This window comes from Cucurbita maxima, unplaced genomic scaffold, assembly GCF_002738345.1.
Source record: "Cucurbita maxima cultivar Rimu unplaced genomic scaffold, Cmax_1.0 Cma_Scf00004, whole genome shotgun sequence".
NCBI lineage: Eukaryota > Viridiplantae > Streptophyta > Magnoliopsida > Cucurbitales > Cucurbitaceae > Cucurbita > Cucurbita maxima.
In genome coordinates this window covers 3,983,057-4,007,966 of record NW_019272020.1, presented here as the reverse complement: position 1 = coordinate 4,007,966, position 24,910 = coordinate 3,983,057, and the positions used below count along the sequence as shown (strand labels likewise).

The 24,910-nt window shown below is 35.9% G+C and overlaps 6 protein-coding genes across 19 annotated transcripts; 4 read left to right on the top strand and 2 right to left on the bottom strand.

Annotated features, from left to right (window-relative positions):
* The first annotated feature begins 1,087 nt into the window (after window positions 1-1,087).
* Window positions 1,088-4,821, top strand: LOC111477660 (SRSF protein kinase 1-like). The gene is made up of 4 exons (XM_023121527.1): window positions 1,088-1,687; window positions 2,588-3,370; window positions 4,052-4,099; window positions 4,185-4,821. Exons 1-4 carry the CDS (start codon window positions 1,508-1,510, stop codon window positions 4,503-4,505), a joined length of 1,332 nt encoding a protein of 443 aa, XP_022977295.1. The 5' UTR covers window positions 1,088-1,507; the 3' UTR covers window positions 4,506-4,821.
* A 1,244-nt stretch (window positions 4,822-6,065) lies between these two features.
* On the top strand, window positions 6,066-8,361 carry LOC111477672 (heterogeneous nuclear ribonucleoprotein F-like). Of its 7 annotated transcripts, none has more exons than XM_023121543.1 (3): window positions 6,066-6,208; window positions 6,314-6,357; window positions 7,342-8,116. In XM_023121543.1, exons 2-3 carry the CDS (start codon window positions 6,341-6,343, stop codon window positions 8,114-8,116), a joined length of 792 nt encoding a protein of 263 aa, XP_022977311.1. In that variant the 5' UTR covers window positions 6,066-6,208; window positions 6,314-6,340. The 7 variants fall into 7 exon arrangements, with proteins under 7 accessions (XP_022977311.1, XP_022977315.1, XP_022977314.1 ...); XM_023121547.1 differs by having other exon boundaries at window positions 6,067-6,208; window positions 7,264-8,116; XM_023121548.1 differs by having other exon boundaries at window positions 6,075-6,208; window positions 7,431-8,361.
* Window positions 8,362-8,908: 547 nt separating this feature from the next.
* Window positions 8,909-10,183, top strand: LOC111477673 (protein RKD5-like). Of its 6 annotated transcripts, none has more exons than XM_023121554.1 (4): window positions 8,912-9,238; window positions 9,380-9,449; window positions 9,537-9,742; window positions 9,832-10,183. In XM_023121554.1, exons 2-4 carry the CDS (start codon window positions 9,380-9,382, stop codon window positions 10,027-10,029), a joined length of 474 nt encoding a protein of 157 aa, XP_022977322.1. In that variant the 5' UTR covers window positions 8,912-9,238; the 3' UTR covers window positions 10,030-10,183. The 6 variants fall into 6 exon arrangements, with proteins under 6 accessions (XP_022977319.1, XP_022977317.1, XP_022977318.1 ...); XM_023121552.1 differs by having other exon boundaries at window positions 9,377-9,449; XM_023121551.1 differs by having other exon boundaries at window positions 8,909-9,238; window positions 9,380-9,742.
* Window positions 10,184-10,486: 303 nt separating this feature from the next.
* LOC111477656 (phosphoinositide phosphatase SAC7-like) lies at window positions 10,487-16,812 on the bottom strand. 2 transcript variants are annotated; one of them, XM_023121523.1, is made up of 21 exons: window positions 16,496-16,812; window positions 16,227-16,396; window positions 16,033-16,116; window positions 15,118-15,245; window positions 14,936-15,030; window positions 14,621-14,678; window positions 14,430-14,486; window positions 14,309-14,342; window positions 14,131-14,211; window positions 13,450-13,556; window positions 13,030-13,116; window positions 12,871-12,948; window positions 12,669-12,739; window positions 12,488-12,586; window positions 12,221-12,320; window positions 11,845-11,953; window positions 11,678-11,750; window positions 11,341-11,434; window positions 11,153-11,245; window positions 10,979-11,045; window positions 10,487-10,893 (listed from the first exon to the last, which is right to left on the bottom strand). In XM_023121523.1, the coding sequence occupies exons 2-21, from the start codon at window positions 16,372-16,374 to the stop codon at window positions 10,763-10,765; spliced, it is 1,794 nt and encodes a 597-aa protein (XP_022977291.1). In that variant the 5' UTR covers window positions 16,375-16,396; window positions 16,496-16,812; the 3' UTR covers window positions 10,487-10,762. The 2 variants fall into 2 exon arrangements, with proteins under 2 accessions (XP_022977291.1, XP_022977292.1); XM_023121524.1 differs by having other exon boundaries at window positions 14,936-15,027.
* A 1,477-nt stretch (window positions 16,813-18,289) lies between these two features.
* On the bottom strand, window positions 18,290-18,964 carry LOC111477651. The gene has a single exon (XM_023121515.1). The coding sequence runs from the start codon at window positions 18,962-18,964 to the stop codon at window positions 18,290-18,292; it is 675 nt and encodes a 224-aa protein (XP_022977283.1).
* A 2,404-nt stretch (window positions 18,965-21,368) lies between these two features.
* On the top strand, window positions 21,369-24,464 carry LOC111477661 (G2/mitotic-specific cyclin-2-like). 2 transcript variants are annotated; one of them, XM_023121529.1, is made up of 10 exons: window positions 21,369-21,607; window positions 21,693-21,810; window positions 21,902-21,958; window positions 22,042-22,093; window positions 22,187-22,312; window positions 22,392-22,529; window positions 22,616-22,927; window positions 23,007-23,105; window positions 23,771-23,952; window positions 24,035-24,464. In XM_023121529.1, the coding sequence occupies exons 1-10, from the start codon at window positions 21,550-21,552 to the stop codon at window positions 24,177-24,179; spliced, it is 1,287 nt and encodes a 428-aa protein (XP_022977297.1). In that variant the 5' UTR covers window positions 21,369-21,549; the 3' UTR covers window positions 24,180-24,464. The 2 variants fall into 2 exon arrangements, with proteins under 2 accessions (XP_022977297.1, XP_022977296.1); XM_023121528.1 differs by having other exon boundaries at window positions 24,023-24,464.
* Window positions 24,465-24,910: the final 446 nt, after the last annotated feature.

Sequence of the window (24,910 nt, the reverse complement as noted above, 5' to 3'; positions counted from 1 at the left end):
CTTTTTTTTTTTTTTTTTTTTTCATAGATAATTTCATATTACCCATGGATAGAGAAAGTATGGAAAACTTAGACCAAAAACTAGATTAATGGTTAAATTACAAGTTTAGACTCATAAATTTGAGAATTGTGTCGATTTGGTTCTTGAATTTTCTAAATCGTTAATAGGTTTCGAGCTTTCAATTGGACGTAGATTCCATGTTCTATATTTGAAAGAGGTTGACCTCTTTGCTTCTCTCATGTTACAATCCTCTTCTTGCTAGGCTTGTTTTCTCCTCAATCCAGAGAGACAAAATGGAGGACTAGTATCAACAGTCACAGGAGATAGACAAAATGGAAGCTAGTCACAGAAGAAAGGACGGACTAGTGTTAACCGTCACAGAAGAGAGAGACAATGGAGAACTAGTGTCAATAGTCTCCGAAGAAAGGACTGTGATTACTAATTAATACTAAACTAACACTAATAAAATCGAAAACACCGAAGAAGAAAGGACTCAGTGAGCTACGATCACTAATTAATACTAAACTAACACTAATAAAATAGAAAACTCCTAGAGATATACAAATAAAAAAATATTTTAATCCTTGAAATTTTTGCAAGCAACACATTGAACCATAAATACAAATCAAAACTTATGTTTACATTACCAATGAACTGAATGTAATAACGGTAAAGATTCAAATCCTTTTCACTCTAAAAATTCTTCATTTATTTTTGTGGGGATTGAACAGGATTGTGAGTTTCATCTTAAGTCTATAAATGTAGCTACTCTTAAAGTATATAAAATATCTTAATAAATTTGGTCCTATTTCATAAGTAAAAATGATTTAATATTATTGATTGTATTTGGTCCATACAAAAAAATCTCTATATGCTCCCTCCTTCCTTGTTCATTATCTATTTAGAGAGAGATTTCTAGCTCTATCTCTAAGGTTAATCATATTGATTCCGTCTTATAATTACATGAGAATTGATTAGGGCAGAAGTATAGTAGTTGGGTAATACGTTATCAATCAACATCTTTTGGGACCAAACCCAGGTTTAGCGTGCGCATTAGAGAGAGATAAGAGTACTAATCCAAACAATAATTGTAGTTATATAGATTTGCCAACTATTCGAAGCGGGGGAAAAAGAAAGAACCACCCGCCACCAGCTGACGCAGGAGGACGGGAGGTCTGAAAATCACAGAGAGTAAAAAGAGGGGAAGGGCAGAGCAATCAGCAATCCCAAACCCCACCATTCAACCATTCATCAAAATTTGTAGAACTTTACAGTTTATTTGGTATATATAATTTGTAATTATCTCTGATTACCCTTACAAACTAGCGATTGTTTTACAAGGAAACTTCCCCCCTTTTCTCCCTTTATTCTTTTTCCGTTCCAATCCAAACCCATCAAAGGAATCACCCCAGGAGAGAGATTCTAGCTTACCCAGATCGATCGATCGATCGATCCCTTTCAAACCCTGATCGGATCGTTTCGGATCGGCGCAATTTGAGTGAACAACATGTCGTGTTCGTCTTCATCTGGGTCTGAGGATGATGAGGGAGTCGATTCTTACAGGAAAGGAGGATATCATGGGGTGAGGATCGGCGATCATTTCGCTGGTGGCCGCTATGTCGCTCAGAGAAAGCTCGGTTGGGGTCAGTTCTCCACCGTCTGGCTCGCCTATGATACTCGCACCTCTGTACGTTCCCCCCCCAACCCATTCATGTGTTTGATCATTTTGCTTTGATCTTTCGTTTTCTCATGAATCTTGATTCCATTACGCTGTTTCGCTATTTCGTATCAGTTCTGCTGCATTGAACTTGTGCGGTTTATTTGGATCTGGGCGGCGATGCCCATTCTGGCATACGTTTCTTAGCTTAGTTTGTTAGATCTTTATGATATAACTCTCATTTATTTCTGCTTCTTTCCCTTTTATCATTAATTCGATGTTTTTGTTTTCCCCTCCTACGACCATGCCTGGTTGGAACGTTTAGAGCATTTGATGTGCGGTTCCTATTATGATTAACATCCACATTTTCCATTTATGGATATGGATATCGGTTTTTGATCTAAGTTAGTAACTTAGCAATCTTCATTAAGTTTTCGTATTGACCAGATGCTGTTGAAAATCATTCAAATTGTTCAATGTACTCTAAGAATGAATGGGAGAACAGGAAAGTAGCTTGGTGACGAGGAGGGATTAAAAGACTCCTGGTTGGCTTTAATGTTTGAAGGGCTAGGCTAGCATTTTGGAAAAAGGACATGGTTATACAGGGACTCGACGCCATTTTCTCCATCAACTTGCAACTGGGCCTACTTGTAAAAGTGCTTCAGGATGGTTTCATCTATTTGTAAGAAAATAAATGATGTAGAGAATTACAAGAAGGATTGGGGAGGCAAACTCGCAAAATTAGCCAAAAGAGTGCGATGATTTTTCCAATAGATTTGATTGTCAGATGAAGGGAAATAGGCATTTAGATTCAGGAAAAGTATTGTGTGGGCTTTATATATAATGTTGTTTCTTGTTAATATCTCTAAATTGTGGTGGTGGCAGTATGTTTTCTGGTGTTCTAATTTTTCCTTTTTTTTTCCCCCTTAGAGATATGTATCACTTAAGATCCAGAAAAGTGCTCCACAATTTGCTGAAGCTGCCCGTCATGAAATCGAAGTTCTTTCAGCAATTTCAGATAGTGATCCTTCAAGCTCTAAGTTCATTGTGCAATTGATTGATCATTTTAAGCATGCAGGGCCAAATGGGCAACATCCGTGCATGGTTCTTGAATTTCTTGGCGATAGCTTACTTCGGTTGATCAAGTATAACCGTTATAAAGTTCTTGAGTTGAATAAAGTCAAGGAGATCTGCAAATGTATTTTGGTTGCTCTGGATTATTTGCACAGAGAACTTGGCATTATCCACGCTGATCTGAAACCTGAAAATATTCTTCTATTCTCCACCATTGATCCTACCAAAGATCCTGTGAGGTCTGGACAGGCCCCTATTCTTGAAAGACCCGAGGGGAACCCGATTGGAGGAACCATGAATCTTATTGAGAAGAAATTGAAAAGAAGAGCCAGGAGAGCAGTTTCGAGGATCTCCGAAAAACGAGCTTCTATGGGAGGAGCAACCCCAAAGCCTGATGAGAGAAAATTAGATGGCGTTGATCTGAGGTGCAAGATTGTCGATTTCGGTAATGCGTGTTGGGCAGATAGGCAGTTTATGGAAGAGATCCAAACAAGACAATACAGAGCTCCTGAAGTCATACTGCAGTCTGGCTATTCCTACCCGGTTGACATGTGGTCATTTGGTTGCATTGCTTTTGAACTTGCCACAGGCGACATGATGTTTACCCCAAAAGGAGGACAAGACTATAGCGAGGACGAGGTAACGATGATTGCTAACGACAATTTCTTAGCAATATGGATTCTTAGAACTTATCATTATTAGCTGATTCCAAAGACATTTTTTATTATACCATGTCATGCTTTATTCTTATTTTAAAAATAGTGAGAAGATATGGTCAATATATATAGATCATAAGCATGACCTCTAGTTTTAAAAACCGATGAGTAGATAGTAGAGTTGAATGGACCTTGTAAGATCTCACATCAGTTGGTGTGGGGAACGAAACATTCCTTATAAAGGTGTAGAAACTTCTCCCTAGTAGACGCGTTTTAAAACTTTAAGGGGAAACTCAGAAGGTAAAGCCCAAAGAAGACAATATCTGCTAGCGGTGAGCTTGGACTGTTACAAACCAACTGCATGCAATCAAAGTGTTGGATTAGGATCGAAGCAATTCCATCACTTGTCTAAAAGTCATTATGTTCATGTGTTCATATGCACATGGGGATGTCTGTTTACAATAGTACTGACGATGTCGAAATGAGGGTGGGAGCTGTTATTTTGTTTGATAATGCTTTTTATCTTTACCAGCATTTCGAGCCTCATTTAATTAAACTATATGCAAGTAGGGAAAATGCGAAAAGGTAAAAGTTTGATATTTCATTACATTATCAAGTTTCTGTTTTGGTCACGCATTCGAATTCTTCAATTTGCTGCTTTCAGGATCATCTTGCATTGATGATGGAACTCCTTGGGAAGATGCCTAAAAAGGTAAGTCACAGCACATCAAACTTCTCCTTATAGCTTCTTAATACCTCTTGATTTCTATTTCTCATATGTTTGGCTCGGCACCCAGATTGCAATAGGAGGAGCTCGATCGAAAGACTACTTCGACAGGCACGGGGACCTAAAAAGGATTCGGAGGCTAAAATTCTGGTCTCTCGATAAACTGCTGGTCGAGAAATATAAACTTTCGGAAGCTGATGCTCAAGCTTTTGCCGAGTTTCTCTGTCCCCTTCTCGATTTTGCTCCGGAGAAGCGACCAACTGCTCAGCAATGCCTGCAGCATCCTTGGCTCAATCCTAGGAACATAGCTCAAAACGAATTGAAGAATAAATCAGAGGTTGAGAAGGTGAATCTTGGAATGAGCAAACTCCAGATTAGAGTGGGAAAGTGAAAGACTGGATAGACGACACCATTCGACTGCAGAGCAACGCTATTTTCAGGTTCTTACTCTGTCTGATCGTCGTCTTTCTGTTACAGGTCAATTATTTTGTCGTTTGAAATGATTTGATTTTTTATTAACTGATATACAGCATGTAAAAATTAGTATTGTTTTCCCAAGATCATTGACATAAGTGAGTGAAATATTGACTACGGATATAGAAACTGTTGGTGGGATCATGTGCTGTGCTCTAAAGCGCACCCAGATGATCACTGATCTATATTTTCTGCTACATGCTATCAATATGATTGCCTTCGCCTTCTCCCTACAAACTTACATACCCATCTTTGTTTGAGGAAGAACTAGAAATATTTTGATTCACTGGATTTACCTCTCTCTTTCAGTTACATTCTAATACTTGTAGTGATATTCGATTGTCGAATCTTTATCTCAACAACAGGATCGTCCTATCCCCCTGGTTGACCCGAATCTTTATCTCAACACCAGGATCGTCCTATCCCCCTGGTTGACCCGAATCTTTATCTCAACACCAGGATCATCCTATCCCCCTGGTTGACCCGAATGTTTATCTCAATACCAGATCGTCCTATATCCCCCTGGTCACCCGAGCGACGTTCTTGTGGCTGACATAATGGGGTTGGCACTTCATACCTTAGGTGTTCTAAGAGATTGATCATGCATCTAGTAGTTGTTATGAGAGCGATCCTGTGAACAGTTTGAACGAGTTCTTGTGAATCCATGTTGATATTTGTGGCCGTCTTTGTTATTATGAAAGTGTCAAAATGGTTACATTTTTTTTATCTTAAAAATCATTTAAATTTAATGCTATGGGGTTCACTTGTATTTAAAAATAATTTAAATTTAAAGTTTTATGATATAACTTATGCTAAATGGTAAAATTATACAATATGATTGTTTTCTTTATTTTTTAAATAAATACCTTCATTAATATTCCATTTATATTTCTAATGAGCTATGTTATAAATTATTTTTTATTTTGTATAAATTAATTATGGGGTTTTAAATACTTTTTAAAATAAAAAAAGAAATATATATCATTACTTGGCTATGTTGGCACTCGTGTTTGAAATAATTTATAGAATTAATGTTAAAAATCCCTTGACAATATAATTTAATGGTTTGGTAAGTTTCTTAAAATTTTAAAATAATCTAATTAAGAGATTTTTATCCTCCACGTACATTATAATTTTTCTATTGTAAAAATAGTTTATTAGTAATATAATTATTATGATTCTGGTTACTTTAATAATATTGTTTTAAACAATAATTTTACTAAAATTTTAAAAATACTATTTTTTTAACAAAGGATTAAAAATATATAAACTAATATGTACATTTTTTGTCTTCTTTATTAACTTGAGCATTTTTCTAAAAGTTAGATATTTAAATATATATTCGATGAAAATGATATATATTATGTTTTTATAAAATAAAAAAAAATCTAAAAATTATTATTATTATTATTATTATTATATAGAATATATTTTTCGGGGCTGTAAACTCCAATTTGGGGTAAAATATCTTGGAATCGTTGGCTATACCATTTATGGGCAAGCAAGGGTATTTAGGTAATCTTGAATCCGCAATCAAAGTTTAACCCTAGTTGTGTCTGTGTTCAATTTCGGTGGGGGAATCGGAAGGCAAATCGAAGTTCAGAATCGTCCGTAATCTTGGTTAGGGTTTCCCTTTTCCCGCTATCTTCCCTTCTATTTCCCTCTGAATCCACTCCCTTTTTCTTCATAAACGCTCCAATTTACTCCTTTTCGTTGGATTATCAGTCTAGCTTTTGGGGATTCAAGACAATCATGTACGGACCAAGAGGGTAAGTTCAGAATTTCTGACCTTGTTTATGACCCTTCCGTGTCGTTTTTTCTTGTTTCGTTTCTTGGTTGTTGTGTTTATACCGGCGTTCTTCTTTTTGCTGGGTTGCTTGTCTTGTTTTGTTGGAATATCTGGGAATTTTGGTGGATTCTGCTTGAAGTTGCGTGTTAGGATCGAGGAATGAGGAGCTCCTCTGTTGTTCTCCAAGGCCTCTGTTGATTTGTATGCAAATATTGTGAGATGTTTTTTTCCAGTAAAAATATTCTTGAAGAACAACATATGTTTTGTCAGTGTAATTTAAAGAGTAAAGTAGTTTTTTGTTAAAAGAAAATGGAAGCGCGATTTATGAAGTTATCCATGCGTTGAATGTTCTTTGCATGATTCTCTTCTTTATATTTAAACTTTAAAATGAACTCATCGCTTGTGGGTGGCTTTTCTAGGCCTTTCTAGGCCTTTCTCGGATAAGATAGATATCAAGAGTCTTGTCCTAGGATGCCCATATATCTGAATCCTGTTCGGATTTGATTTTTTTTTTTTTTTTTTTGAGTTGCAACCGGAAAGCAAGAATTCGATTACGTATCAGTGTCTCATCATCTGTCTCTCTTTTTTTGTACCACTTTCAAATTTAGAAGAAGCTTTTGCAGCGGTATTTCAGCTATGAAGGCCAGTGATTTCATTGGCTAATTAATGTTCTCATTGGTAGTCTTTACTTTCCATCGAGGGGGCTTACATTGGTATAAACATGGGAAAATTATTTTTTATTGCTTCTTGATTTGATGTTCATTGAGCCTGAAATTTACTTTTTGCTGCTACGTATAGAAATAATTATCCCTTCCATATTTAGTTGAATTGATTTGTTTGTAGGAGTGGTAATGGCATGTAAGTTCATTGATCCAATAGGTTTTAGAGGTGTAGGTTGGGCTTGGTTTTATTAACTTGCTTGAGTGGGGATTTTCCTTTTCTTTTTCTGGGTTGGTAATTGAAGGGCAATGTTGGGGAGCGGGGGGGTTTCGGATGGGTACAAAGTCGGCTCAAAAAGACAAAGAATGATGGAACCGAATCCCTACTTCGCAGTTAGCAGCAGCACTGCTGGATTTCAACCTTATGGCTATGGGAGTTTTCCACCTACTCATGCCTTTCCCGTGGTTCGCCTTAGAGGACTTCCCTTCAACTGCACTGACATTGATATTTTCAAGTTCTTTGCTGGACTGGACATTGTGGATGTGCTGCTTGTCAACAAGAATGGGCGGTTCATGGGAGAAGCCTTTGTTGTCTTTGCTGGATCTTTGCAAGTTGAGTTCGCGTTGCAACGGGATCGACAGAATATGGGGCGTAGATATGTAGAAGTCTTTAGCTGCAAAAGGCAGGATTATTATAATGCTGTTGCTGCTGAAGTAAATTATGAGGGCATTTACAATAATGACTACAATGGAAGTCCTCCTCCTCGACAAAAGAGGATCAGCGACAAGGACCAGATGGAATACACCGAGATACTGAAGCTGCGTGGTCTCCCCTTCTCTGTGACAAAATCCAACATCATTGAATTTTTCGGAGAGTTCGACCTTGCAGAAGAAAGGATACATATTGCAAGCCGTCCAGATGGGAAGGCTACTGGGGAGGCTTATGTGGAGTTCGCTTCAGCAGAGGAGGCGAAGAGAGCTATGAGCAAGGACAAGATGACAATTGGATCGAGGTACGTGGAGTTGTTTCCTTCAACCCCAAATGAAGCTAGGAGAGCTGAGTCAAGGTCAAGACAGTGATATGTAGGTAACTTGATCATGGAGTCTAAAGTGTTCTCTATTGCTATATTTTGGTGCCTGGGCTTCGCTGTTCTTGTAGTTTTCCAGTTTGTAGGATGACCTGTCGTTGTGGTATAGTTCTCTGCAGTTTAGGCTGAATCTGTGGAGTAAATAGTTACTGCATTTTGAGATTGAAGTCCTATGAGTTCATAACTTGGTTAGAACACCGACTTTTCCCTCAATTTCACCACATTTTTTTAGAGTTACTCTTCTCTGTGCGGTTTACTTGAAAAATGAGATGAGGCCTGCAGCCGACAGCTTCTGAAATTCAATTATTCAAGGCACTGTAAAGGGCCATACCAATAATGGCTGAACAATACCCAATAGCCAGATTTAAAAGCTGTCATGAATTTTGGATTCTGTTCATCTGCCACTTTTCATACGTAAGGCGAGGGTCAGTGAATGTTTTCATTTAGAATTCAGGATAAATTGTTAACTTTTAACTCTGTTTTGAAACGGATGAACATTGAAGATGAGATTAATTTAAAACTTTTTTAAAATTTCCAGTTGCCACGAAACTGCAGAAGGGGGCATGGTTTTGCAACAAACTTATATTTACACAATTTAACAACATTTTGTATAATTTTTCTCTAGGAAAAGTTATTTATTTATGGATTTTTTAAATATAGTTATGGTTTATGAGATGTTGTATGTCGTTTTGTTGATGGACATCGAGATCGAAATCTATTTTCATTTACAATTGGGTTGAACTATCTACGATAATGATATGAACTATCTACGATAATGATAATATGTCGTTTATTATTTTAAGATGTTAAATCATTCAAACCTATAATCTTTTAAAAGAAACTGTCAGGTCATTCATTAATGGTGAATAATAATAATATTAGGAAGGGAAAATCCCTAAAAACCAGCCCAGATGGGTTTCAGGCATTTAAAAGATGGGCAACAGAAAATGGGAACTTGTGCGTGATTCATAAGCCAAATGACGAAGAAGTTCAACCTCCAATTACCATTCCATCTCCTGAAGAACCACTTTTGGTTCATTCTTTATTCTCTGCTTGGAGTTTTCTGCTCTTTGAAAGGGCTGTCTAAGTTTTCAGAGCTTTCGTTGTTTCACAGGTAATATTTCCATCCATTTATGGAAGTTGGTTCTGGCACATGCCATGCTCTGACTCTGCTTGCTTTATCTGCTTCTCCTTTTCTGTTTGTCACTTTCTCCTCTTATTTCTGCTAACAACATCATCTGTTTCATGATTAAAGATGAGTTCTGGGTTCAGTACAGAGTTCCCAAATGTTGCAGATCCAATGCATGATTCATATCTATCTTCAGGTTTTGCTTCTTCAACTTCTTTTTACACAGATCATGTCCCTGTTATGAAAGTTGGCCAACCAGGTGGGGCATTCCCTATTATTGCAGAGAAGAAAAGGAGGGCAACAAGTGAGCATATTGCCGGAATTGCTCTATCAGATCTGGCTAAATACTTTGATGTTCCTATTACGGAAGCTTCAAGAAGTCTAAATGTTGGATTAACAGTGCTGAAAAGAAGATGCAGAGAGTTTGGGATTCATCGATGGCCGCACAGGAAGATCAAGTCCATTGATGGTCTAATCCGAGATCTTCAGGTTATCATCCCTTTCTTTCTACTTTGCATTTGCAGCCTTGAAAGGCGCACATAGTTTGTTTATGGAAGAGGGTGCTTGTTTGTTTGTAGGAAGAAGCAAAGCGTAGAGAGGAAGATCAGAAAGCTTTGATGGCAGTGACAAAGAGGCAAATGATGCTGCAGAATGAAAGAGAGAGCATCGAGAGGACACCATTTAGAGAGCTGGAGAGTGAGACCAAGAGATTTAGGCAAGATGTTTTCAAGAGAAGGCATAAAGCTAGAGCTCTAGTAAGTCACAGTCCAGTTTAGTTTGTAGCAGCCATTATATTGAACAAAATAAATGACTTGCAAAGTAGTTTGTTACTTTTTTTTAATCTCGATCTTGTCTCGAGATCAAGGTCTTTCAATGCAATATTGCATCTCATCTTGGCTCCCAATCGACATGGCCCACATGTCTTGATGTCATTTCGAGTCTAAGGATGTCATCGCCATCCGAGTTCTATCGAGGCATTGACCCTCTCGTGCCCATGTTAAGTCATTTACGAATACTGTACCAAATAGCGGGTGTATAATTCAAACTCTGACACGGGGTTGGGCCACAATATTGGCACACCCATGTCGCCCACTACTGTCCTTCAAAAACTCATTTCAAAGGAAGTCACGCTTGTCTCAGCACGCTTAACATTGAATATTAGTACACCCATGCCGCCCACACTTAGTCTTAAGCAACAGAGAAATGTGCAACCTCGGTTAAAAAATTAAAAAATTATATTTTCAATCCATAATGGGTTTGAATAATTGCTACAATGATATATCTCTAAAATTTATATTGTTCGGAGTCATATTGGATATGACACGACAATACATAACATAAACAACTGAAAAGGGAACTGTGATATCATTCTGGGATATCAGTACTAACGAGTAACTTGGCTCCTCAGATGGAACCAAGAGAAAACTACATAAATGACTGGAAATATTCGAAAGAACAAATGAATTTCAATGAATAGTTAGATGAATTTGCCAATCTCTGGAACCAAAATCATGATCTAGGTTTGTGCAGACGAGGTCGATTGCAGAAAATTCGACCATTGGCCCGAACAAAACCTGCTATAGCTATGCTCAGGCCTGCCCACAGGATAGAAAAGAACAAGTGTCGAATATCATAGCGAGCTGCAAAAGAGAACAAGAGATGAGATTTTAACCATGGCATGATCATCTGGATGTTCTTCAATCAGAGAGAGAGAGAGAGACTCACCTTGCCTCAATGACAAGGCTGCAAAAAAGAATCCTGCCATCACCAGAGATAAAGCCAGTGGGAAGGACTGTACAAGAGACATAAAAAAGGTTAGTAGTCAGCTGCTTGATAATCCTTTGAATGAGCAGTTCTTTTCCTGCAGAAGTTTGAACTGCCGTTTTAAATTTCACTCACAGCTATAGCTTCTAAGCCTCCCTTTTGAGTTGTGGGTGTCATATCCCGACTAACTGAAACGATATAGTGTCCTTGCAAGAGATCGATAGAATCCTTCACAAGAGCCAGAGTGCATTTGAAGTCAATTGAAAAGGTTGTGTAAGCTTAACGAAGTATCTCTTTAAACTAAAGATGAAAATGGATCCTACCTGTTTTGTTCCATCAACAAAGTTATTCAAATAATAGCGCAGGAGAGCATTCCAACCATCCTTCAAGACCCCCTGAATCGTCCGTTGGCCATATCTTCAACGAAACCACATCGAATGATTTAAAACAAAAGTATACCCAAACAGTAACCATTACTACACCAAAAAGAAGATGATAGTGTAGTTTCGTATAAAAGATGAAAATGGGCTCATTAGAGGCAAAAGTAAGCATTTAGTCATCTTACGAACAAAGTAGAGTTGGATAGACGCCATTAGAAAAAATATTTAAACAGCATGAAGCTATAAGCCAAAAAATGGAAAGAAACTGAGGTAGGAGTACCTAACGAAATCTCCTTTCAAAGCGGGAGTGCCAGAATATTGTGTGCTTATATCATCTCCATGATTAGCCCAAACTGGATAAGAAAAACGGCGGTACAAATTACATGAAAAGATGAGCCTAAGACTATAAAGGGCACATGAAATGAATGGGACACTGAATTGACTCACTGATTTTAAAGCTGTCATCTAGGTTCGGATGTGAGCTAATAGTTTCTTCAGCCCCAAAAATTCCAAGCCTCCTGAGTTGAGATTCCAAGATCTTTCGAGCTATCATACTCTGCAACCATATTCAAACATAAAAAGTACAAACAAAATAAGTGCAAAATGAAAATATTTTGAAACCAATATACAACAGATATGAAATTTTACACATTGTCCGTCCATAACTTTGTTGATCTTCTCTGTCAGCCAAGGCTTAAAAAAGAGGGGAATGATAGAAAACTAAAGCTGCTATTATCGACAGGAAAAGTGGACAAATTTTGAGGGCACTAAGTTTAAAGTTTATTTCATTGTTCACCAACCCTTACTTGGTCAGCTAAGCTACCTGGGTAACATTTGTGCGGTCCAAGCAATCGATACAATTGGTCCTCACAACTCCCAGCTGTTCCTTCATTTTCTCACCCTTTTCATTGACTAACATGTACCTGCATATTCCAAATAGTAAACAAACACGAGAGGTTAAAAGGGGTCTAATTTTTAGCAGCTCAATAAAATTTCCAAACTATAGTAACAGGGAGCCTGACTATAAAAATGGAACAAAAAGCTTATTTCATAATTTTCGGAGTAAGAGCGAGAGATGATGGGAACTTACCCATTTTTATCAAGGAAATCTGAGATTTGTTCATAAAGGATCGAGAGGCGCTCAAAATGAACGTGCCCGCAGATTTGATGGAAGTCAAAATGCAGGTATCTAAAATAATTTTTTAGCTCTCAATTTGGGCGAATGATAAGCGCCAAAACGAATATAAAAAGAAAAAGGTAGAAAACTATACCTTACATCATCACCAGTAACTTGTTCCATTGCATTTGCGAATTTTTCACTCAAGTACCCCTCACCTCCATGCTGATGGAAGGTGATATAAAAATCTTAACCATAGGAATTACATAGCCAAATACATGCATATATATATGCATACATGCTAAGAACACCAAAAAGAAAAGAAAAGAAAAAAAAGTAGATGACTAGTGAATCACCGTGTTGACAAGATCAATAACCAATACAGCCCCATACTTCTTCCTTAAATCGAGAAAATGCCTGTCAGCTACTCGAGGCTGGAAGCAACACAAACCAATGGCTAAAAACTATAGTAATCCATATCCGATGAATAATACAAAGTAAGAAAAAATGCTTACAGATTCTTCAAGTTTCACTAACTCAAATTTGGGCTTGTATGTCAAATCAACAATTTGTTCCCAAAGTAATGGAATTGATCCCCGAATCTACAGAATTCAATGTCAAAAGTGAGATGTAAAGTCATGGATGCTATAAACATCTAGAAGAGTTCCTGACTAAAATATTTACATTCTCTCTGCATTCTAGGCAGCCTTGATTATGATCAGCATTGATCACTGTGTGAACTTTTGAACACATTGACTCAACAAAAGTAATCTTTTTAAGACTCAACAAAAGTCTAAATGGAAAAATCAGGGAGGGCCTTTTCAGACACTCTTGGCTGGCAATGAGGGACCTGCAGCATGACTCGGATTTCCAATGATTGGAAGAAAAGGTATACACATGCAAAATACACGTTTATGGGCTACGTGGCCTGTTACCTGAACAAACGATGCTGTGAACCCATTCAATTGAATAATTTGCTCACTTTCCACAAAATTAGCAACATATCCATCAGAATCGGCTCCTCTTCTCCACAATCGAGTGCCTTTCAGAACATGCAGGTCAATAATTATGTGATAAACTTTCTTTTAAACTGCTAGCTGGGGATGAATTGACATGTTTGCAAGATTTTCTTTGAATAAATTGACCACAAAATACCCAGCTTTTCCTTGCAACTTGTCACAGGCTAAACATACAAAGTATGAGAGTAATAATACCTCGTAATATTTTTCTTGTTCTTTCTTTTCTTATAATTTGGCTCTTTAAGATCTTACAACTTCAAGTTATATTATATGTGATAGAATCCAAACAACTAGAATGATGTTAAACATAAAAGACAAAAGAATTACAAGATAAGTCAAGTATTCGAGGTAGTTGGAACCAAACAAATCATAATTACAAAAGAGAGTGAAAAGGGTACACTATGTACCAAAGCTTGCTTTTTATTTTGTTTTTCTTTCTAAAATACTATTAGTGGATCGGAAAATTTGAGTCAAACTTGGATAGTAACCTTGGCATATTTAACTCAGGTATTTCATTCATCACTTTTTAAGGAAGAGACAGCCAACACTAAACATAACGCTTCAAAGATTTAGAACAGAGTGAAACACTAAACATACCTGTTCTCCTTGTGCATCTCCGAGCAATCAGTGTTACATCAACAATATCTTTTCCAATTGCCGCCTGGAAGTTCTGGAAGCCTAACAAACTATTAAGGAAAGACTACCCTGAGGATGACAACTGATGCTTCAAATATGTTCAAGCAAATTTCGACAGTTGAGAATAATGTAAGGATACTGCCTTGGATAACAGGAAGCAAGTATGGATCAAGCTGCAAATATGAAGCACATAAAAGTTCAAGGTGAGAGGGTTACAAGCAAAGAAAAAAGGATGGCAACTAAATTTCTGTTTACCCAACCTTGTTATCAATGAGCACTTCCAACAAGTAATTGTTCCAAAGAAATCTTGGTTCTGCCTGCAGGCAAGAAAAAATTGTGTAGAACTCCCAATTATTTGCAATTCAAGACACAAAAAAAACTTATATAATTTTTTGACAACAGTTATATAAACTAGAGGAAAAAAAAAACACAAATCAAAATGAGGGCGAACCTGTCTCCATAAGGGTAGTAACCTTGATTCGTCACCTAAAGCATGCAATCTTTGTGTACTGCAGCCAAAAAGAAATAATGAATTGAGCACAAGATAGAGATGTAAGCAATATGAACAAATCGAAGCTTATGCATGGGTGCATATAAATACGCAAGGACAAATCTGAATAATAAAAAAATAAACAGAGACAGGTCATCTCATGCGATTAATAACCATTCTAGATATGAACCCTTTTGTCTCTTATCAGTTAATCCAGATTCTGAGTCCGAGCTGCAAATTAATACAAAGGTATGACTGATGAGGAAAGCACTTCACCTCAGTGTTAAATTGGTATCATACGAAAAAAAGAGACCAGAAGTCTTCTCTGCAACATTCAAGAGTCCAGAAAACTCTGCCTCCATCTTTTTCTGCTAGAGATTATCTAATTAGCTTAAATGAAATGATATTGTCAGTTTAATACCATGTGTTACATAAGAAAACAAGCAATAAAGTCTTGCCTGCTCCACAGAAGAACTGTCTACTGAACGATCACATGGAAAAACTTTCAAGGATGAAATTCTAAAGAGGGGGTGCCCCAAATAAGACCCAACACAGTCACAGTCGGTAATGACAATTAAGTAGCATCCTGAAAGATGGAAGACATAGGAGGAGATCTAATCATGTGAGCAGCTTATAGTGAAGAAAAATAAAAATATAGCTGATCCATACATAGCTTCTCAAACCATCACAGGGATGCAGCAAAGTTGACCACTGTCAGAATGTGGCCTTCAGTCATTCAAACAAGAAACTATTCTATATTCGCTTCAAAAGATGCATGATATATTGAAAAAAACATCAATATTCGCTTCAAAAGATGCATGATATATTGAAAAAACATCAATCTATGAGTGCGATTTGCAATTTCGAAATCAATATGTTCTTAAGAAGTTTTTGAATTCAATATCTTTCTCAAGAATGCCACATCCAATCGGTTGCAATTTATGAGTGCATTTGGTATTCCCTTGTATTTCTTTCATTTTGCTTCATGAAAGCTTGGTTTCTTAACAAAAGGGAAAAAAAAAAAGTTTGGGCTCCAAATATACTTAAATTTTTTTCCTCTCATTTTTCCAAGCAGCCTCATCAAACTATGTTACTCTTTCAAACTCACTATGTTAGCAAGCAAAGATACGTTCTCCACAGCTTTGTTCTCCATGAAAAAACTTAAATCCTCTTAAATATGGTATTCTTATATCTTCTAGCGTCAAAAATTCTTAGCCAACACGATTTGACTTTCATTCAAAGCCACAAACAAATGTCAAAGCAGAGACGAGGTACACAATTGTTTAAATAAAACATGAATCGTTTATCAATAAAATGAAAAAAACTTAATCAAATTTCAACGTTAAGAACATATGTTCTTGAGAATTTGTCACCTGCAAGTAGTTTCAGCAAGCCAATTACTCCAAAAATTGTCCGTATCTTTGGAACCCTGATAGAGCTGGATTGAGGAAGCTCATCTGGAGCAGCAAAGAGGAGAATTGTCAATTCAGTAGAACATTCAGAATCAAGAAAATCATAAAATGCCAAAATCATCAAAGTCAATGTGACCAAGCATCTCATTACCGACCTATAAGTTTCATGGATCCATCAACACGGCTGACTGACAGAGACGAACCACAAGAGCCATCAGTCGGCTCTATAACATACTGATCAGGAAATTCCCATAATCGCATGCGTGTATACAACTTTTGTGCAGAATCTGCCTTCTCCATCATTATTTGTATCCAATCCAACTCACTAGCGAACAAATCAGAAATCCAATAACAAAAAACTCATCCACAACAAAAACACAAATACGATCAATCAAACCAACACTTTAAATTCACCAAACCATACCGATTAAACGATGCTCTGAAAACCTTTTAACCTGCTATCTCGTACAAGATGACAAAACACTAAAATCAGAACAAAAAAGAACAGAAAGATCCTCTCCCGGAGAGAGGTCCGATCCAGAAAGTAGAAGAATGTGGGGGCAATGGAGGTGAAAAATTGAGCTGCTGAAGTTGGATTGATTCTCTGCTTTCCAAATTGGATATTGGAAAATTTCGCAGTTCTTGGGCGGAAAGCATCCGATTGTTTAACTGAATTTAAGCTTCAGGCGATGGTTGGAGTAACGACCTTTCCCCAACTATCGGACAAATGTTAAAAGGAAAGCCACATTGTTCTTCGCGGGCGCGCGGCCCCACCACATTTCGCGATGGGATTCGATCTTAACGCTCATAATTTTAGAAATTTCTTTTTTTTTTTTTTTTCTACAATGTTAAGCTATAAGTTAAATAAAAATGTATAGTTCACATATTATATGTTTTAAATATTATATTATAAAATTTCATCTTATTGATTAAATATTATAATCTCGACAAAAAGTTAAATATACAAATATTCCTCTCATTTATTATTAAATTAAAATTGATTTTTTTTTAAATATAATCGGTTAACACATTAATTATATGTTTTAAATATTATATTATAAAGTTTAATCTTATTGATTAAATATTATAATCTCGACAAAAGTTAAATATACAAATATTCGTCTCATTTATTATCAAATTAAAATTTTTTAAAATATAATCGGTTAACACATTAATTATATGTTTTAAATATTATATTATAAAGTTTAATCTTATTGATTAAATATTATAATCTCGACAAAAGTTAAATATACAAATATTCGTCTCATTTATTATTAAATTAAAATTTTTTAAAATATAATCGGTTAACACATTAATTATATGTTTTAAATATTATATTATAAAGTTTGATCTTATTGATTAAATATTATAATCTCGACAAAAGTTAAATATACAAATATTCGTCTCATTTATCATTAAATTAAAATTAATTTTTTTAAAATATAATCGGTTAACACATTAATTATATGTTTTAAATATTATATTATAAAGTTTGATCTTATTGATTAAATATTATAATCTCGACAAAAGTTAAATATACAAATATTCGTCTCATTTATCATTAAATTAAAATTAATTTTTTTAAAATATAATCGGTTAACACATTAATTATATGTTTTAAATATTATATTATAAAGTTTGATCTTATTGATTAAATATTATATTCTCGACAAAAGTTAAATATACAAATATTCGTCTCATTTATCATTAAATTAAAATTAATTTTTTTAAAATATAATCGGTTAACACATTAATTATATGTTTTAAATATTATATTATAAAGTTTGATCTTATTGATTAAATATTATATTCTCGACAAAAGTTAAATATACAAATATTCGTCTCATTTATCATTAAATTAAAATTAATTTTTTTAAAATATAATCGGTTAACACATTAATTATATGTTTTAAATATTATATTATAAAGTTTGATCTTATTGATTAAATATTATATTCTCGACAAAAGTTAAATATACAAATATTCGTCTCATTTATTATTAAATTAAAAAAAATAAAGTGATTAAATAAATAAAGTTTATGACGCAATAAAAAATATTCATTATAAACACCGAATTAACTCCCAACCATACCAATATTCATTATTTAAACCGATTTTGTAATTTAGTCAAAGGTCCATTCATTATAAGTACCAAAAAGAAGAGGGAAATTATTGAAACAAATCCATACATACCCTCGACTTCAATTATAATCTCTTATTAACTTTCGTTAGGGTCGTCCTCCTCCTCCTCCTCCTCTTCCTTCTCCGGCGCAGGCATATTGAGATCAAAAGGAAATCCCCCCCCACGAGCCCCTTGCTCGTCTGGGTCATTAAGATCAATTCTGATACCCCTACCGGACGAAGAAGACATCCCCATCTCGCCTCCAACACTGCAACCAATCGTCGTCCCACTACTACCTTGTCTAGCTTCTTGTTGAAGCATCTCCTCCCAAACTTTCGGTGGTGGGAAGGCACCGCGATAGTCCCGCTCAGGGTGCGATCGCAAGTGCCCAAACACCGCCTTCCACGACCCGAAAGCCTTTCCACAAGTGGCACATTTCGGGTCTGTTGAGGGCGGGTCAATCAATTCCCCTTTCTTCTTCCCTTTATGTCCACTCCCACTACTCGACCCTCCTACATGTTGCTCGGCACGGCCTCTCTTCCTCCCATAAGTCTCCGGCGAAGACGATGGAGCCAAGTCGAATGTCGTCGTAGGAGGTATTGGGAAGGAGGACGACACTACGACATTGTCAAGGGTATCGGTGAGAGTCATGGGAGGGGTGTCGTCGCCGCCGCTGCCATGGGATGTGGAGTTTTCCGGGGAGCTTTCGTTGTGGTCCCTTTCCATCAAATTAGCAACAAGGGGATCTCCGATAACTTCATTCGTACACATTTATACAAAGTCGGGGAGTTTTAGACTCCTTTCCGAACAGGTGCGACTCTTGGCCGACTCTTAACCAACTTTACGTACGTACATGCATGCATGCACTTGCTGGTTGCGCCGGTTCATTTTTTCCGTCATTGCCGACCGGATGGCAACCATCCACTTGCCGGTTTTTGAATCCTCCATTTTTAAAGAAAAATGTTCAAGATAGTCTAAAATTCTCATTATGACTATCTAAGAGGTTGGTACGCTTAGATTATCGACCTATGTTGGTTCGTATTACAATGCATATTAGGAGTCGCTCAGCTATAATGCTACCTTATGCCAATCGACTTTAGCTTATGAATTATTGTTTAGAATTTTCGGGTGTTTTGGGTCATATTTTTTTTTTATTTTCCCTTCACATGTGTCAAGGATACCAGATTTTAGGTCTGTATGTCCTATGATAAGAGTAGTTCATTAGATTGAGATAAATGTTTTTAATCAATTAAACTACGCTCTGATATTTTAAAATATATCGTTCACATTATCTACAACATATATTAATTATTGTGATAATTTCCATCTAAATAAAATATTTTTAAATATAAAAAGTATAAATATTGAGTTGGGAGGTACATGAGTTGAGTTCGAATTTTTTTTTAAATCAACACAAAATTTCGGATTGGTTGGGTTAGTAACTCGAGTAACTAAATAAAGTTCATAATCCAATGGAACCCCACCGTCTATTTTTTATTAGGTTGTTGGATTTTCGGGTTATAATTTCTTAGAAAAATTATATTTTATATAAATAACTAAAATCTTATAAAACTTAAATATCAAATAACTCTCGGTACACGACAAAAAAATATGTCAACCCCACAACTCAACCCTACTCAAATAAAATAAAAAATCTAACCCAATCTAATCTTCATAGTTTGAAATGGGTGGTTCGAATTGATTGGATTCTCGAATATAACAGTTCAAACCACCACTAGCACATACGATTCGTTTTTTATATGAGATCTCACATAGATTCTAATCGCACGAACCTTCCATATAACGGTAAAGGAAGAAAAAAGAGGTCTCCACCAGCCATTGGACCCCTCTTTTTAAGAGCCATCTGCATCATAAAATTCAAAAATATAAAAAATAAAAATAAAAACAAATAAAAAACCAATGGAGCCACCCCTTTTATGGGGACAGGCTGTCATCGTATCATCACCCCTTTCAAATCCACGCTCTCCTCCTATTAAAATATTGTTCTTTCCGACATCAAATCACAAATATATTTTATGTTCAAAATTATCTATATATTTATATATAATATTTTACAAAAGGTTAACCATTTATTTATTTATATATATTATCCACAACAAGCGTAAGTTTGAATTTCTATTTAATTTAAAAAGCACATCGAATCACATTTTTTTATTTCATATCATTTTATTTAAATAAAAATAATAAATATGAACGGACACTTTAAAAATTCTTTATTTTCTAGAGCTCTTTCGAGCTTCCTGAGAGTCTCTTATTAGCTAAAGTGAAACTCTAGTCACAAAATATCTATTTATAATAATTTAATACTCGAATTAATTTTTCGATCAGAGTTAGTTAATAATATTAATAATTAATATATTTTGTTCCTATTCAAATTTAAATATCTGTAATGATGAAAAATTGGCTCTTAAGTCAAATAAATAATCATGATAGGAGATATTGGAATCTATAATTAGGTGAAAACAAAAGTTAATTACATTAATCACTTTAGCCGTTAACTATAACAAACCGATTTTTTTTTTCAATTAAAATTAGAAAAAAAAAAAACCAGACATATTCCCGCAACACGCGCTAAGGGAGCGCGTGTATTCCTACAAAAAAAATTATCACCCATGTCATTTAAATTTTCATCCATACTATTTATTATTATTATTATTATTTATTATCGTAACTATTTAAATCAATTTATATTTATATTTTGATTATTTTTCATGTCATAAATTATCGACCATTTGTACCCTAATTTTCATAGTCTTTGTGTCCCTTCCAAAATCTCTAACTTTTCTTCTACCAGACCAGTCATCTAATCGGATAATATTTTATATTTGTGTTTTAAAATTGAGATTAATTTATGAATAATTTATAAAATTTAATCAAACGAAAATGATTAGATTGAAATTAAGATGAAATTAAAGTACTAAATAAAAAACTTTCAAAAATCTAAAAAAAATGACTTAATTTAAAATGAGATGGGTAAAATAAAAAGGTCACATGGGGTAAGGTCAGGTGACCGTTGTTCGGACAAACCCCAGAGGGAAAGTCTTCTCTTTTTCGCATTGGACAACCCACACACTCAAATCCAACGGCCACATTTCACTAGCCGTTGCTTTTGAAAAATACATGGCGTCTAATTAATATACCTTTTCTGGACGAACACCATCTCCCATTAAACCTCCTCTGGCTTCCTCTTCCTTCACTCTCAACTGTGTCGTTTTAGATGCTTCTTTTAACAATACCCATTTGGTCATCTTGACGGATTTTGCTTCCACGATCTCCTTCTCCTTCTTCTTCTAGATCTTGTTTTGGGCTGTTCTGTTTTCTGTTCACCGGAATCAATGGCGTTTTCCGATGAGAATAATCCCAACTTGATCAAACCCACTGGGTTTCTTCCAGGTTTGCTAAATCTCTTCTGTTTGTTCTTGAACATTGAGAAATTTTTTGATTTATAACTTGTGATGATTGAATGGCTGTTCTTTAGGAGGAGGGTTGGAGGAGAGAGGGAGAGCTAATAATCGGAGGGCTCTTATTGATATTAATAAAAATTCTGTGGTGAATCAAGCCTACCCTTGTGTTCTTAACAAGAGAGGCCTCTCGGGGTATGTATATACATATCTAATTTGAATTCTTTCCAGTTCATTCAAATTTGTTCTTGAATTTCGTGCCAAATTTTCCCGTTTTTTGACTTAGAAAGCAAGAAATCTGCGAGAAAAAGCAGGTTGATCCATTTCATAGACCGATTACGAGGTGGGTTTTGTTTTGATTTTTGAATCATTAAAAGAAAAGACCAAAAGGGTCGTTTTGAAATTTGAAAATGTTGTCTTTTTCAGAAAGTTTGCTGCTCAAATCGCGAGTAGCCAACAGCTTCATCATAATCCCCAGGTAAGGATTCTCTCCTCTGTTCTTTGTCAAGAACTCTATGTGATATTAAAACCACTCGGCTTTTGATCTTTAGGGTTTGTTCATGTTGGGCAGGAAAATAATGCATTTGGGCATTCCATATTTGTAGACGAAGATTGCAAAACCATAGAAAACGACCATCCAGTTCCCATGTTCTTGGAGAAACCAGAGCCATCATTTTCTCAAGAACCAAGCCAAATGGTAATAAATCCCACTTTATCATAGCTAATACCACAAATCTGTCTCCCTTCAAGTTATATGAACAACTTTTGCGTTACAGGAGGAGGTTGAAATGGAGGATATTGCAGAAGATGACGACGACGACCCAGTAATCGACATCGATAGTGTCGATTCCGAGAACCCGCTTGCAGTTGTCGAGTATGTCGATGATCTCTATGAACACTACAGAAAAATTGAGGTAAATAAATGTCTGGTTTCTCTTGGCTTATTCATCAAGGGATGAAGTCTTCGTTGTTTACAGCTTTTGAGTTATGTTTGGTGCAGAATTCAAGCTGTGTTCCTCCAAATTACATGAACAAACAAATTGATATTAATGAGAAGATGAGAGCTATATTGATTGATTGGCTTATAGAGGTGCACGACAAGTTTGATCTCATGGGAGAAACATTGTTCCTTACTGTGAATCTCATAGACAGGTTTTTGTCACAAAAAACAGTAGTGAGAAAGAAGCTTCAGCTGGTTGGTTTGGTTTCTATGCTGTTAGCTTGCAAGTACGAGGAAGTTTCTGTCCCTGTTGTGGGTGATTTGATTCTTATTTCTGATAAAGCTTACTCTAGAACAGAAGTTCTTGAACTGGTACTCCTCCATTTTTTGCTCTCATTATTCTATCAGATCTTTCTGTGAAAATTTTACTGAACTGGTCGTGTTCTTGCAGGAGACAGTGATGCTCAACTGTTTGCAGTTTAACATGTCTGTTCCCACACCCTTTGTCTTCCTCCAAAGGTTCCTTAAGGCTGCTCAAGCTGACAAAAAGGTAAAGATTCTCTCTTTTTCTTTTAGTCACCATTTTAAAACGATGTGGAGCATGTTAGGTATCTATCACGAATCTACAAAACGGCATGACATTGTTCACTTTGAGTACACGCTTTCATGACTTTGTTTTTTGTTTCTCCAAAAGTCCTTTTACTAAGCCTTCTTTGTTGCTTGTAAAACGATGATCATCCTCTAAATTAGCTTATGTGGGACTCTCTCCCAACAATCCTTCTCTCGAACAAAGTACACCTTCAAAGGCCTTCAAAGCTCTCGAACAGTCTCCCCTTAATTGAGGCTCGACCCCTTTCTCTGGAGCTTTCGAACAAAGTACACTTTTTGTTCGACATTTAAGTCACTCTTTCACTACACCTTGTAGGCTCAAAGTACACTATTTGTTCGACACTAGTCATTTTTTACTACACCTTCGAGACTCACAACTACTTTATTTGACATTTGAAGATTCTATTTATATGGATAATATAAAGACATACTCTAAAACCATGTTAGAAATCACAGATCTCTACCATTGTCCTCATTTAGCATAAACTATTATGACTTTATCTTTAGTTTACTCCAAAAGCTTCCAAACTTATCCTTACTTATAAATCCATGATCCTCCCTCCCAACAAAAAAGGGTAAATCTAAGAATTCTGTTAATGGGAACAGCTCGAGCTGATGGCGTTCTTCTTGATCGAACTCTCGCTGGTCGAGTATGAAATGCTGAGGTTCCCACCGTCGTTGCTAGCAGCGGCGGCGACATATACAGCTCAATGTACTATTGCCGGAGTGGAGTGTTGTTGGAGCCGGACATGTGAGTGGCATTCCAGCTACTCAGAAGAGCATCTCCTGTACGGTTTTTGTCTGATTTTCTTCTCCATTTTTTTTGGTATTTGCTTAATGGGGCTTGGCTGACCTCGGATGTTGCTGCAGAGAATGCTCGAGACTAATGGTGGGGTTTCATCAAAAGGCGGCGACGGGGAAGCTCACCGGAGTTCATAGGAAGTACTGTACATCAAAATTTAACTACACGGCAAAACGTGAACCTGCACATTTTCTTTTGCAGACTCAGCAATAATAGCCACAGAACAGAACGGAACAGAACATGCATTGTGTTCTTACTAACAACAACATTACATGAATGTTCAAAATTGGGCGGCGGCGGCGGAGGCGGCGGGGACAGCGCAACCAAGAATATCGGAGGACAACAACCGATGGTTGTTGTTTTTCCAACGTTGGCCATTTCTTGTTCTTTTAATTGTCTGTTCATTTTAAGGCTTCATTCATCAGCAATGAGATGACAAACCAAACCATATAATTTCTTTGACAAAGAATAATATTGGCCTTCTGGCCTAAAATTCCACCTTCAATAATAATTTTATTTTTAATAATATAATTAATTAATGTTTTCACTAAATTTTTTGAATAAAAATAATATCAAATTAAATAACTTAAAACCATATCTACTGGCCACTGAATACTTGAGTGGTAACAAATGGTATTAGAACTAGACACGGGGTGGTGTGTCATAAAATGCTGGGCCTCCAAAGGCTGTTATCAATAGTATTAGAGCCAAATATCGAATAATGTGTTGAAGACAGTAGACCTCCAAGGGAATGGATTGTAGTAATATCTATTGCGTGGTGGGCTCGAGTTGTTACAATTGTAGCCTGCAGAAGAAGTACCTACACTTGCATAATATAGTGTTGATAACGGAATCAAAACTAGTGGTTTTTGAGCCTATCGTGTATCCTAATGCTACGTTAAAAAAAAAAAAAAAAAAAAAAAAAAAAAAAAAAAAAAAAAAAA